The sequence below is a fragment of the Perca flavescens genome, chromosome 6 (assembly GCF_004354835.1).
Source record: "Perca flavescens isolate YP-PL-M2 chromosome 6, PFLA_1.0, whole genome shotgun sequence".
Classification (NCBI taxonomy): Eukaryota; Metazoa; Chordata; class Actinopteri; order Perciformes; family Percidae; genus Perca; species Perca flavescens.
The window spans coordinates 32,734,886-32,748,944 of record NC_041336.1 but is presented as its reverse complement, the minus strand read 5'-3'; the positions used below and the strand labels follow the sequence as shown (position 1 = coordinate 32,748,944).

The 14,059-nt window shown below is 43.5% G+C and overlaps 1 protein-coding gene across 1 annotated transcript in view; it reads right to left on the bottom strand.

The window, feature by feature from the left end:
- LOC114557380 (oxysterol-binding protein-related protein 10) overlaps positions 1-14,059 on the bottom strand; it is a 49,119-nt gene that overhangs the window by 31,844 nt on the left and 3,216 nt on the right. Inside the window, exons 2-4 of the mRNA XM_028580810.1 lie at positions 11,238-11,416; positions 5,828-5,907; positions 629-721 (exon numbers count right to left, since the gene is read on the bottom strand). Coding sequence (XP_028436611.1) covers positions 629-721; positions 5,828-5,907; positions 11,238-11,416 — 352 coding nt within the window. The remainder of the gene's footprint in view (positions 1-628; positions 722-5,827; positions 5,908-11,237; positions 11,417-14,059) is intronic.

The window sequence follows — 14,059 nt, the reverse complement described above, 5'->3', positions numbered from 1 at the left end:
ATAATACTCCTCAGAGTTATAGCTGACATCTCGGAACACGGCGACTCAAACAAAAAGGGCTAAGGAACATTCAGACAATCAGACATATTGTTAACAGATCCAAAGGTTAGCCAAACGAGGCCAACGTTTAACTTACAACCCAAACTGTCTTTTAGCACTCATCGCTGTTTAGACACTGACCTCCAGGTTTAACTTCAGGTTCTACATGCACTTAGTTTACCTGTACAATGAGCAGTGATACAGGTGTGCTCATCTGGTTCCACGGTTGACTTTTTTAATGCCTCACTGATCCCTGTCTGACCTGTTATTCTTCATACAATCCATCTCTACACTAAAGTCAGCTAAAGCATTGACTGGTGCTAATTCCATGACGCAAACAGAGAGAGATGTAGTTAGACGGAGCAGACATTAGATCAAATAGTAACCTGTGGAATAAAGTGCCACTAAAGTAAGCAGTTGCGTATGCTGTCTTAAGAGTTACAAAAGGCAAACAGAATGTCCAGTAGCACAGTTTGGATCAACCAGCTGTGAACACAACCGAATCTTAGCTTGATAAATAAGGATTATTGCAGTGTGCTTGGCATTCATTGACTTATCTGTGCTGTATACACACTACTTGACATGTTACCTCATCCAGAGAAGAGAGGGGTCCACCTCGGGGGGACAGGGGCTCAACAGAGTTGACAAGGTTCTTCTGCTGCCCTTCAGCCTGGATTGTCACCTACACACAGACAGACACTAATTATTGCTAATGAAGGTGACCGCAGCATCCATACCTTCCTCCACAGCGCTACGGAGGAAGGTCTGGCTAGTCCACACAGCATTCCTGGATGGGAGAAAAATGTGGTCTGGTTTATTTATTTCTTTAAACCAATCACAATCGTATTGGGCAGTGCTAAGCACCGGACAGAGCCACGGTGCATCTGCTAAATAGTCTCAGGAAGGAACTTGTTTTGGTGAAACGTGTGTGTACGTTCAAAAGTTGTTTTAGTCGTGCGAGAGAAAACTCCGATTGGACAGATAGTCTAGCTAGCTGTTTGGATCTGAGGAGCAGTTAACCATAGTTCTCAGAAATCCACCGGAGGTTAGAACGCCAACACAAAGAAAGAGGAAGGTGACGGACATCCGGGTGAAATGGGGGACATCCGGCGGAATTTCTGGCACATACATGCTGCATGATTCTGGCGAGGTATCAGCATACAGCTGTATTGTCACGTTTTGGCTTTAAGGAGCTTTAGACTACCAGCCCTGGTTGGGAGGAGATAGAGGTTAAAGTACGTAGGCAGGGCGAATTTGAATGGAGGGAGAAAGGTAGTTGAAGGGTGATAAAAGAGGGAAGAGAGGAACATCAGAGTAAAACTGTGAAAAAGAGGACAGTGTGAGATTGTTTGACTTTTTTTCTGGATGACGAAGAAAGGGAGATCAAAGGAAGAAAGGCACAGAGGGAAAGGGCTAGTCTGTGAAAGAGAGATGATGAGCTTTTCTCTGTGACCCCAGGAGGTAATTACTCCTGACTTTGTTCCTGCAGAGCAGATCCACGGGCACATCTCCGCCCGTGCACATCTCAGCGTGGTTAATGAGCTGTGATCAATGTCTGCCACATATCCAGCAGGGACTACAACTATTTCCTCTGTCTTTATCCCTTTCCTAGAATATGAATACCTCCGATCTGCAGTCAGACTATGAGAGCAATGAGAGGGAACCAGAACAGTAAAGTTGCGGGCCGGACAGATAAACAATACCCTAAAGGTTCAAATGCTCTGTAAAGCCGAGGGGAGCTGCAGAATCAGCTGATCATACTCTATAGGTTAGTTTGTAGAGTGATAAGCCAAGCAGCAACATTTCCCTTTTATTTGGAGTAGTCAGGGTTCCCATCTTTGAATCCCTTTAAGAACAAGGGTTCCTTATAAGCCACGGATCAATAAGTCCTAATACCAAAATAAAAGAGGTCTGGCAGCTCTGTAACAATGTAACATTATTTACGGTCATTAATCACACAAGGTTATCAGGAAAAGTAATATAAGGTCATGTGTTCAAGTGTTTTAACATCTCTTGCAAGCAAGTATATATATAAAGATATATAAAGAGGTCTCAGGTCTCAGTGTCTTCCAATTCATTCCCTATCCCTCACTCAGATGCTCTCACACATACTGACAGATCGTGCTTCACTCACACGTGTGTCTCTCTCAGGGGACGGTGAGTCAGCAGCACTTGCTGATGAAATAGCGAGAGAAGAGCTATTACAAGACACAACGCTATCACACTTCAAATCATGCAAACACAACCAGCCTCAGATGCAATATAACTCCTGCTGTCATTATTAAAGGTCCCATGACATGCTGCTCTTTGGATGCTTTTATATAGGCCTTAGTGGTCCCCTAATACTGTATCTGAAGTCTCTTTTATATAGACCTTAGTGGTCCCCTAATACTGTATCTGAAGTCTCTTTTATATAGGCCTTAGTGGTCCCCTAATACTGTATCTGAAGTCTCTTTTATATAGACCTTAGTGGTCCCCTAATACTGTATCTGAAGTCTCTTTTATATAGACCTTAGTGGTCCCCTAATACTGTATCTGAAGTCTATTTTATATAGATCTTAGTGGTCCCCTAATACTGTATCTGAAGTCTTTTATATAGACCTTAGTGGTCCCCTAATACTGTATCTGAAGTCTCTTTTATATAGACCTTAGTGGTCCCCTAATACTGTATCTGAAGTCTCTTTTATATAGACCTTAGTGGTCCCCTAATACTGTATCTGAAGTCTCTTTTATATAGGCCTTAGTGGTCCCCTAATACTGTATCTGAAGTCTCTTTTATATAGACCTTAGTGGTCCCCTAATACTGTATCTGAAGTCTCTTTTATATAGACCTTAGTGGTCCCCTAATACTGTATCTGAAGTCTATTTTATATAGATCTTAGTGGTCCCCTAATACTGTATCTGAAGTCTTTTATATAGACCTTAGTGGTCCCCTAATACTGTATCTGAAGTCTCTTTTATATAGACCTTAGTGGTCCCCTAATACTGTATCTGAAGTCTCTTTTATATAGACCTTAGTGGTCCCCTAATACTGTATCTGAAGTCCTTTCCCAAAATTCAGCCTTGGTGCAGAATTACAGCCACTAGAGCCAGTCCCACAATGAGCTTTCCTTAGACCCTGTTTACACGTACATGGTTCTTTTTACAAACTGAGCCATTTCCCTTCGTTTGTACCCTTCGTTTACGCGCAAACGGAGAATTCGCCTCTGAAACCGAATCTTTCTAAAAACTCCGGCCAGAGTGGAGATTTTTGAATCTTTGTTTGCACGTTTGTATGTAAACTGAGACAAACGGAGGTTTAGGCAGCCGAAAGAGAGAAAGAGGACGTGATTGGTTGCTGTTGTTGCTATTTTCGGGATCCTGATTGGCTAACGTGGGCTTGAGCTTCTCGTTACACTGCCACCTACAGGTTTGTCATGCTCTTGACTGCATTGACGGCATATATACACGGGTACATACTGTATAAACAAACACTTCTCTGAAAACTGACAGCTGTGCACAATGTTATTTTTAAAAACGGAGAGGTTGAAATGACCGTTTATGAAAATAGCCGGCCATGTGTAAACTTAGCATTAGTATGTGCCATTTCTGTGTCTGTAGCTATTGATGAGTGGGGGGTGGGGGGGGCAAGGTGGAGGGTGGGGGTGAGGCCTTGACCAACTGCTACTTCGCTTGTTTGAAAGCCATGATGTCTCTCTCTCTCTCATGGGCGGGCCAAATTCTCTGGGCGGGCAAAGCAGAGAAAGGGGAGGTAACCTTTCCCCTAATGACCTCATAAGGAGAAGATTCCAGATCGGCCCATCTGAGCTTTCATTTTCTCAAAGGCAGAGCAGGATACCCAGGGCTTGGTTTACACCTATCGCCATTTCTAGCCACTGGGGGACCGTAGGCAGGCTGGGGGAACGCATATTAATGTTAAATTAAAGTGAAATTTTCATGCCATGGGACCTTTAAGATAAGATTAGATAAGATAAACGTTATCGTCCACTTTGTTTTAAGGTTATGTGTGCAGCAGAATTTGCCATGGATCTAGCCAGGTTAAAAGAAACTCTGGCAATTAGGCTCAACATACCTCGCTATTCCACCAATCTCACTTCGTAGTATAGCCCTCAGGTTCAGCTGCAGTTCAGCTGAATCTGTGCTCGCTTTGACAAGGCAATCAGGTCCAGTTTAGCACGCAGCTGGGTTTCAAAACCCCTGTAAGTTCCAGTTTAGCTGTATCCATTCTGAACTGCAGCTAAGCAGTCCGATGTTAAGCTAAAGGCCCTGTCATTTCCAAACATACCAATCTGTCAAATGAATGACAGCAACCGGAAAATGTTGTACATTTGAAAATCCATATTTCTGAAGGTAAAGAATTAATAGACATGACAAATTCAGATGCAAGCCCACGCTGGAGCATTTTAAACTGACCATGTGCAGAAGGTATTAGGCTCTTGGATTTGCTGTGTTTGAAAAGGACTGAATAGATGCTTCTGTTTGGAGGCTTTTAGCAGTGAGATGGAGTCAATGGGTGGTTTGGTTTAGTCAGAAAACAAACTAACAGCATCAACGTGCACAGCTTGTGTTTCTGAAGCTTGTCTATTTCAAAGAGACAAAATGCTCTAATCTTTTAATGTCACAGCACACATCATAACCCAGAGGAAGCATTACCTTTAATGTACCTCAAAGGTCAACATGGTGGCAGGGAGCACAAGCCATTAGTGACATCACCCGCTGTGTGAGAACAGAGGAGGGAAGCGGCGCTGAAATGCTGAATAAGATTACCTTTGCGGTAATGTGCAGCTGGACTGGAACATATAGTGAGTGGATATATAGTCGGGCTCCATTATGTCCAGAAACCAGACCTGTCTAACTGGCCAAATGTACACTTCTCTGTACATTTGGAACAGCTGTAATCCAATAAGGAGGCAGAGAAGAGAGCCGGATCGATACGGAAAGATTGATGTAAACGGTCAAACAGTCACAAGGTGCTCCCCTTTACTCTGCATTTTGGAGTCTCTCTTTGGGGGCATATACACACATCATATGTCACAGTTTGTTTGTTAGTTAGTTAGTTAGTTTGTGTGTGTGTGTTCTTGTTCAACTATATTCGTGGGGTCCAAAAACCGGGAGTCCCGTATACTTGTGGGGTCCAGACTAGGGCTGCCACCTCTTAGTCGATTAGTCGACTAATCGGTTGTTTTGGACTTAGTCGACTAAGATTTCTTTAGTCGATTAGTCATTTTTTATGCTTATTCATGCTTAATTACTTATTTCCAAGAAACTTCTGAGCACATTTATGGTAAACACAAGATTTAAAGTGGTGCTTTTGCAGGATTAATTGTGGAGAAACTCAGTTTTACAGATGGTTAATTAACTACATTTATATTGTGCTTTTTTAGTCTTAACCACCACTCAAATCGATTAGTTGACAAAATCGTTTAAGTGTTAGTCGACTAAGAATTTCTTTAGTCGAGGACAGCCCTAGTCCAGACAGCTTTGTGGGGCCAAAATAATGGACCCCACAAGTTTAAAGGGGTGTTTGTTGGTTAAGACTAGGTTTTAGGATTAGGGATAGAAATATGTTATGCTTAGGGTTAGGGTAAGGGTTAAGGTTAGACATTTAGTTGTGATGGTTAAGGTTAGGGTAAGGGTCAAGGTTAGACATTTAGTTGTGAGGGTAAGGGGCTAGGGAATGCATTATGTCAATGACGGGTCCCCACAAAGAGATTGAAACACACTATGTGTATGTGTGTGTTTGTGTGTGTGTGTGTGTGTGTGTGTGTGTGTGTGTGTGTGTGTGTACCTTGGCGCTGCTGTCAGAGTGGCGTCGGGAACACAGCTGGAGCTGAGTCATCCATAGCTCCTGCTCCTGGGCGTCCAGTGCTAACAGGAACAGAACACGGGGACACGGCATCAGTGTGAGTGTTTCCTGCCGTCTGTCCCTGAGCCAGGGCATAAAAACCCACATCCAAGGCTACGGCAGTTATTATCAGTGCATTTATTTCCAATTGTCGACAAATTTCATTAAAAACACTGAAAACAGCAATGAATTGATCCTACTAACAAGTATTGTGTGTGTACCCAATATTCCGGCTTCTTGAATAAAGCACTTTCTGTAATTTCCGGTAGAGTGCAACATTCCTGGAGCCATCGCCGGGCTTTTGTTAGGGCTGCTTCTGGACACTAACATGGATTGAGCTGACTCCTTGCCAAGTCACTTTGCTACTTGTACTCTTTTTTTTTTTTTTTTAAACTCTGTCCAGTTACATTTAACTCAGATAATAAGATATTTTTCTGCCTCCACAACAACTCCGTACCGCTTGTATAAAGGCCAAACCTGCCTCTCTGATGGAACATATGGTCACGATGTGTTTGAGAGGAAATTAAAGATCTAAATCGTTATAAAGTCACAAGTGCGGAAGAAGGGAGGGGGGGGGGGGGTGTTAAGGAAGAAGGTGGAGGAAGGGATGGGGGTAGTGTAAGGGATAAGGTTAGAGGGATAGCATGAATCAAAATGTTTTTTCTAACCTGTATTGTATATGGAGTTGAGTTGTAAAGTAACGATGTTGCAATGAAAAATCAATGATACGGACGGGTTTTATCTTTGTTTTGCAGCTGACGAGTTAGAGATGAAAGCTTTGTGAGGCTACACAGAGAAGGAGTGCTAAAAATATCTCATCTAAATTTAACACAGCTCCGTCAAAAAGCCATCAGTGGGACAAAGAAAGTGAGGGAGCGAGATGGACGTGTGAGAGGGAAAGGAAATCACAGCTGTCACGTATGGAGATTAGCAATTCACACAACTGTGACCCCTGGGCTCAGCCAATCACTTCAGACACACACACACCCCACACACACACACACACACACACACACACACACACACACACACACACACACACACACACACACACCTCAATCAGTGGTGTATTTGGTCTGTTCTGCATTTTACTGACCCTTCTCAACTGCCTGCTTATTGCATAGAACTGTATTTTAGGTCAAAAACCATGATAGCCACCAATGTTTTTTTGTGCAAAAGAAAGTCAGGGAATTAAAAGTGTTAATGGGAAATAAGTGAATCGTTGAATGTGTTTTTTATTTCATTGAAGGCATTCGCCTTATTTTGAAGTTAAAGACTCTCTGAAACCAATCATATTAGCAGTGTTCAGATATGATATGCAAGCTGAGAATTGCGCTCCTTTTAGACCCTGACGTAGGAGCTGGGCAATATGAAATAAATCAGATATCACAATATTCTTGACCAAATCCATCAATATCGATATTGCTGTGATATTGTAGGGTTGACTACTGGTGCTTTCACAAAATATTTACACGATGAGATTTTAGATAAATGATCATCAGTAATGTGGATATAATGACAAAGTGGATAAAGGCAAATAATAGAACAGCTAGAACAGTCTGGTGTGTTCAGAAAATGACATCACTTTACTGTAATGCAGCCCTTAAAACCAGGAAAAGACAACACGTGCCATATCGTGAAATTACGATATCCAAAATGTAAAACGATATCTAGTCCCATATATCGATATCGATATAATATCGATATATTGCCCAGCCCTACTCCTGATGGCAAAAAGCTTCTTTCAAAGGTGCAAGACGCACTCACATATCACATTTAACTGAAGATGAAACTTTAACCACTTAACTGGAACCAAAATATGACCTTCCTTCCTCTCATTTATATAGATATTTTCAAATAAGGTGCCTGATTAACTAAAGGTCTCCCTTTCCAAACGTGATTTATATTCTTAAAGGGTCAGCCTGGTATTATTCTATATTTGTTTTTGTAAAAAGTATCCCATCAAAAAACACCAAAATCAACAATGTGTAAGTACTTTACATTATTTCTGACTTCCTTACTTCCTTATGGAGTTGGTACAGAGCTCCATTGGTTCCTAATGACGATGGTAACGAAAAACACCTCAAAAATATATAGTTTCAATTTTAAAAGAGACTCTTTCCCTAGTGCTTCCCATTCATCTCGATGTGAGCAGCCGTGCAATGCATTCTGGTAGTGTTGCAGTGACTATGGAGAAGCAGGGCGCCGAGTTGCCCACTCCTTATTCGCATAAAGTTGAATCTAGGCTACTTTATGCAAATAAATATAATCGCCGCCTTTCAAAAACACACAAAACTCTTTTAAACTGACTGTGGTTGATCTAAAATGAAGACAGATTCAGCAACTACATTGGCTGTTTTTGTACAATGCGAGAACGTTTTCCAAACGAGCCACCATTTTGGTCTGTTTTGAAATCAGACAGCCCCAGGTGAAGCGTTCGCCCAATCAGGTGCCGCCATCGGGGTTGTAGGAGGGTGGAGCCTGTTTTCGTTGCTTGTCAGTGGCCATTGAAGAGAAACTGCTAGTAGAGATACCACTAGCGTGCAATGCTGGGAAGCGTGGTGATCCCTTTGGTGAAGTAAACGCCTTTACGGACACGTACCATTACAGATAGGGTTGGGAACAACAGCTGCTCCTTCACGTTAAAAGTGGTTCAGCATCTGATGGAGGTCCCCACCTCATCCTTGCAGAGGAAAACAAGTCCAGGCAGGTCCAATTTAGAGGAGTCCCTGGGGCCCACCCAGAACAAGCTGGAGGGATTAGGCTACAGGATCCATCCCATCTGGTTGACGAATGCCTAAGTAGCTGAAGAAAAGAATGTCTGGGCTGTATGCTAGTCTAGCTGCCGCTTTGACCCAGACATGTTAAGCAGCCAAACTGGGTGGGTCGATGGAAGTGATGAGATTTGGTTGATGGATGCAGATGCAGAGAAAGGTCTGGAGCTTTTCTCTGATGCTTTCTCTGAAATATGGATGCCTTAAGTGGTTTGTATACAAGGCAGTGAGGTCATTTGTATTCAACAGTGTGGAAGTCCCCCTGGTTCTACAGTTTCTGGAGTATAATGGAGTTTGAAGAGGTGCACTCCAGACAGGAAAAGTTTCAGAACAAACGCAAAAAACAACACCGATTATGTTTGTACGAAAGTAAACCAAAAGGTGTTTTTACTTCCAAAACTGTGGGCGATTGATATCCGTTCAAATAACCCATGTCAGTCTCGGAGGCGTCAGTGATGAGAAGAGGAAGGTCTGTGAAGACGCTCACCTCTCGTCAACCTTCTAAAGGTAGTATGTATAACTTTTCACCACTAAAATGTCTAAAAACCACCCATCGATGACGTCATATCCCCATTGTGCAAGCACTGTAGTTGTCTGCCAGAAGCTGTCATAAATTGACATTTTATACAGTTTTAAACCACATTTTTTACAATAAACTTTTTAGATCTTGGTGAGTTTTAACACTCTATTTTATCCGGATGAAGGGTTTTAGTCATCGGATGAAAACCTCCTGAATGATAAACACTGAAGGAATCCTTATCGGGAGAAGCTGACTGCAATGACGGCCAGTGTTGTGCCCGAACGCGTTCATTGAACGATAGTTCATGAACTCGTTCATATTTTGGGCGAACATGAACTGAACGTACTGTATTAATGCCTGATGAACGTTACTGTGAACTCGTTCATTCTGGTGTCTGTGAACAGCACGCTCTCTCGTTCAATAGGGTGTCAGATTTCTATAGATAGGTGTTGCCAGATTTCTATAGAGCCTTCCAGGCGAAAACCCGGCTAAAACACACCGTAACACCTAATCTGGCAACACCAGCCACCAGTGTCGCACCGCCGCATGCGTCATCAAAACAAACCAACATATGAACTAGTTCATTTTTGGAACTGTGAACTTAGTTCAAAATGTTGAAGTATGAACTATGAACTGAACTAGTTCATTTTAAAATTTTTGTGAAAGTGAACTTTCCCAACACTGATGACGGCATTGCACCATCTTTTGTTATTGTTTTGATTGAAAGACCTCTAGTGGCAGAAAATTACACACATACATTGAGCAAAATCCGACGGCCCTGATCTTATGAGTATGTCAGCATGTATATAGTGAACTGTATTGTATTGTACTTTTATTCCTTTCATTTTTATGCATGTACTGTACCGCCCTGTAAGATTTCGTCTCCCTGTCCCCTGTGTGCAGAGATTTGCTGACAACAACATTCACACTCAATTCCTCTCTGTGCTGTTGACACATAAGACAAATGACAGGCATAGGGGACACTGTAGCGCTGTGTCCAATATCACTCCAGTGCACCCTTGAAGAACAGTGCTGACCTGAAGGCTCCCCCATGCTAACAAAGAGTTTTTGAGAGCATTGTGTGCTGCTATCTTTTCACATTGCTTTCCCTTCCATTCGAGAGAAAGCTGACATTTGAACGTCAAAGAGTTATATGTTTTTGTGTTGCGAGGTATGGTGAATGGGTCTGAAAGGGATATAACCAACAATAGGTGTTGTTTTGGACCAAACCGTTCTGGGGACTCTCTGAAAGGAACTGCCCACTGGTTAGCTCCTCCGAGAACTACAAGGCACCTTCTTTTCTGTTTGCATTCACACCGAAAATAGAAACGCTAAAATGACGCAAGCAGGCCAGTCGGGCCGCCTCACTCCCTGCCGCTGGCAGTACAGTTAGCTAGCTGTCCTCCCGGCTAAGTAGTCTACTGCAGCGGGGAGGGAGGTAGAGGGACCAGCTGCCGGTGTCCAAAAACACCTAGAGTTGAAAGGACAAATTTCTTTTTTCAAACTCTTTGAAAGCCTACTCGACTACCACAGCCCCTGAAAGGAGCGTCATCTGGCGGTGCCTGTACCCGGCTCACAGTCACCTACTGGCGGCTAAACAACTGCAGCTGGTAGCCGGCGTCCTGGAGCTCTGTAGCGGCTAAATACAACACAGCAGCAACCTGCTGCTCTGATTTTATAGTTCTATGGCATTGTGTTACAGCACGTTACTTAGTTTCTATTTTAGGTATGTAATATCTATTGGTGAAGTAGCATTGATCACTTTGAGGGGGGGAACATTTAGTCCCGACCGGGGAATACAGATAATTCAGCAGAGGCAGGAATATGTAGACCAGAAAGGGGGAAATCCCACGCATTCTCCCCGCACCCTGGCCTACTTCATGCAAACTCCAATATCCATGATTTAAAGTGTTTGATGAATAGCAACTTGGGCTATACAAGAAAATCCCAAATTGACATTAAGCTTCTCACAGTGTGACAGTGACATGCAGTACCAATGACAAAAACATATTCACTATATGTCTGTCATTGGCCAAGACATAAAGACACATTCTCTTACCTCTGAGTTTGTAGGAATCCCCAGTAGTGGATTGAAAAGTAAACATGTAGGGGAAGTCGGCGCTGGAGACCACCATTGCTCCAAGGAGAGGCAGAGACCCTCTGGGAGGTCGCTGGCTTTTACTGAGTTCATTCAGATAATACTGAAGCTGACCAACCTCTGGGTCCAGTACAAAATATCTGCAGGAGGGAGAAGCGAGAGAGACATAAGGAAGAAACATGAGGTGGAGAGAGGTTAGGACAGAGAAGGTCTACAAGAGTGTGACTAATATTTATGGGGCTAATTAGGCTACAAACAGCTTTAGTTTTAGGCTGTTCATAACAGTTTGCCTTTGACTTAACAAGCACATTATAGCTAAAACATACCAGTGGTGGATGGGAGACTGCAAACAAAGCGGCTGCATATATAACTTTTATTGGCTTTGTACTCTGTTTTATTGGCTCAGTCTACTCTAAGGGTGCACTTAGAACTTGGGTAAATTGTATCTGGCTAAACCGCCCCGGTGATGTGTGTGTTGGAGCAGGATCTCAGACCTGTCCTCGGGCAAAAACAGACCGACGACAGAAAGACTGCATGTGCAGCCATACAAACTACACTATGACCCTTTTCCCATAAAGTAACGATGACCCTAGGACCCTGGGTACGTCGCAAATGTATCATCAAGACAAACGGGAAAAGAAGGGGGGATTAGGCAGTTAAGGCAAGGTGCAGAAAGGTCAGAAAATATGCAACAATATGTGCCGTGGTCAGGTAAATAGTCCGGGGTCCTGGAGTATTTACTGGTAGCGGTAGTGTTACTTCCCTACTGCTACCACTGCAGTCAGGAAGAAACTAGTCTCGCTTTGCCAGACCTTCCTCCACAGCGCTGCGGAGCAAGGTCTGGCTAGTCCACACAACATTCCGGGATGGGAGAAAAATGTGCTCTGGTTTATTGGGATTTCTTTAAACCAATCACAATCGTCTTTGGGCGGTGCTAAATGCCGGATGGAGCCATGGTGCCTCTGCAAAATAGCCCAGAGAAGGAACTAGTTTTGGTGGAACACGTGTACGTTGAAAAGTAGTTTTAGTCGTGCGAGAGAAAACTCAGATTGGACAGATAGTCTAGCTAGCTGTCTGGATTCACCCTGCAGAGATGAGGAATGTTTGCCGGAATTTCCGGCGGCACCTGAACAATCCCAGACATTAAATGTCATCGATATAGACTAAGAAGAAACTGTTCTTGTGGTGTGACATTTGGAGCTGCTGGTACACAGCCTCCTGTCATAGGGGATGGGTTGAAAAAGCTCCAGGGTGCCAGAGATGTACAGGTCAGATTGCAGCCAATCACCTGCTCAGTCGAGCAGATGTAAAAGTCTACACAGACCACTACTCTTCTGCCTTAGGAGAGCAGTGGCAAGCAAGACAGGCACTCTAACCACTAAGCCCCAGCACCACTGGTAAAGGGGAAGGGGTTGCATAAGCCCTGTCATATATGTCAGACATTCCCATCTGGGGTTGAGTAGTGGAATCTGCAGCATGACAAGAATAGTACTGTATGTTAACTATACTTGTCATTCTGCAGATTCCACTACTCATTACCAATATGTGCATTATACATAATGATCAGTAATGTCCCTATTCACTCTTATCCCCTGATTGGATTGGAGCAAAATGTCATACAGACATTCCTTTCCACAGACAGTGTATCCTCCAGGGGCAACATGGGATTACCATCTGTGGGCCCTAATAATTTTGGTCAGTGTGTGTGGTCAGAGATATAACCCTAACCCAGCAGTGATGTCACAGCGTCGTGGAGCCCACCTGTACATCACTGCAGCAGGTGGACAGTGAAACCACTGGAGGGCAGCTACAACAATGTGACACACACTATCACAAAACATGATGGTATCACATCATACAATTCTTTTAAAATGGAGAAACAGCATCGGAAACAACATCCTCTGCAGCGTGGTGGCTTCAAACATCATCAGAGTGCATCCATTCAGAGTCATTGTTGGGCTCCGGTTATAATGTTTTATCTCTACCCTTTCTCTCTCTCACACACACACACACACACACACACACACACAATCCCAGCCACTGTTGGTGAAGTATTGCTCTGTCAGCATTCTCCACTCGTGATGAGAGTGAGGACAAATCTTATTTCCTCTATCACTGGAGCTCATATGCAGCTATGAGGGCAGAGTGGTTCTACCCTGGAGTCTGCAATCTGGTCATGAAGCAGCGTCTCCGAGCACTGATGAGGAGAACCACTGATGGAGGGGAGCGACAGAAGCAGGGATGGATAAAGAGAGCGAAAGGGTGCTACAAAAAAAGCAAAACGTTGACCAGAGGACAATGAAACCCGGCAACGAGAAGAAAGAGATCACGATGAATAATTTAAATTGGTTTTCTCACAGCAATCTGTTTCTTCTCCACTGCTGCGTGGCAGGCAGGCAGTGGGACCGATCCCTATCCAACCGCTTCTCTTTTCCAAACGTAAACCATCAGCGACACAAGCAAAGCGAATCAATAACCTTCTGCCGTTTTAGCTGGGTCTCCTGTCACCAGACGCAGCAGAGAACACGGCAGAGCGTGGTAACATATTACACGTAACATTCGAAGGGCCTTCCAAAACATTATAACAAATCACTGACAGATCAATGTGTTTTCATGATGTGACAACACTATGCTTAAGGTTTACTAAGGGTTTATAGAACGATCGTGGTGTAACATCACTGGACACAGAATAGGCAGGAACCCACAAGCACAAGCCAGAGACACACAGTTAAAAGTCTAAATCCAAACGGTTTATTCATGAAACAGGCAGGGGTCAAAAGCCG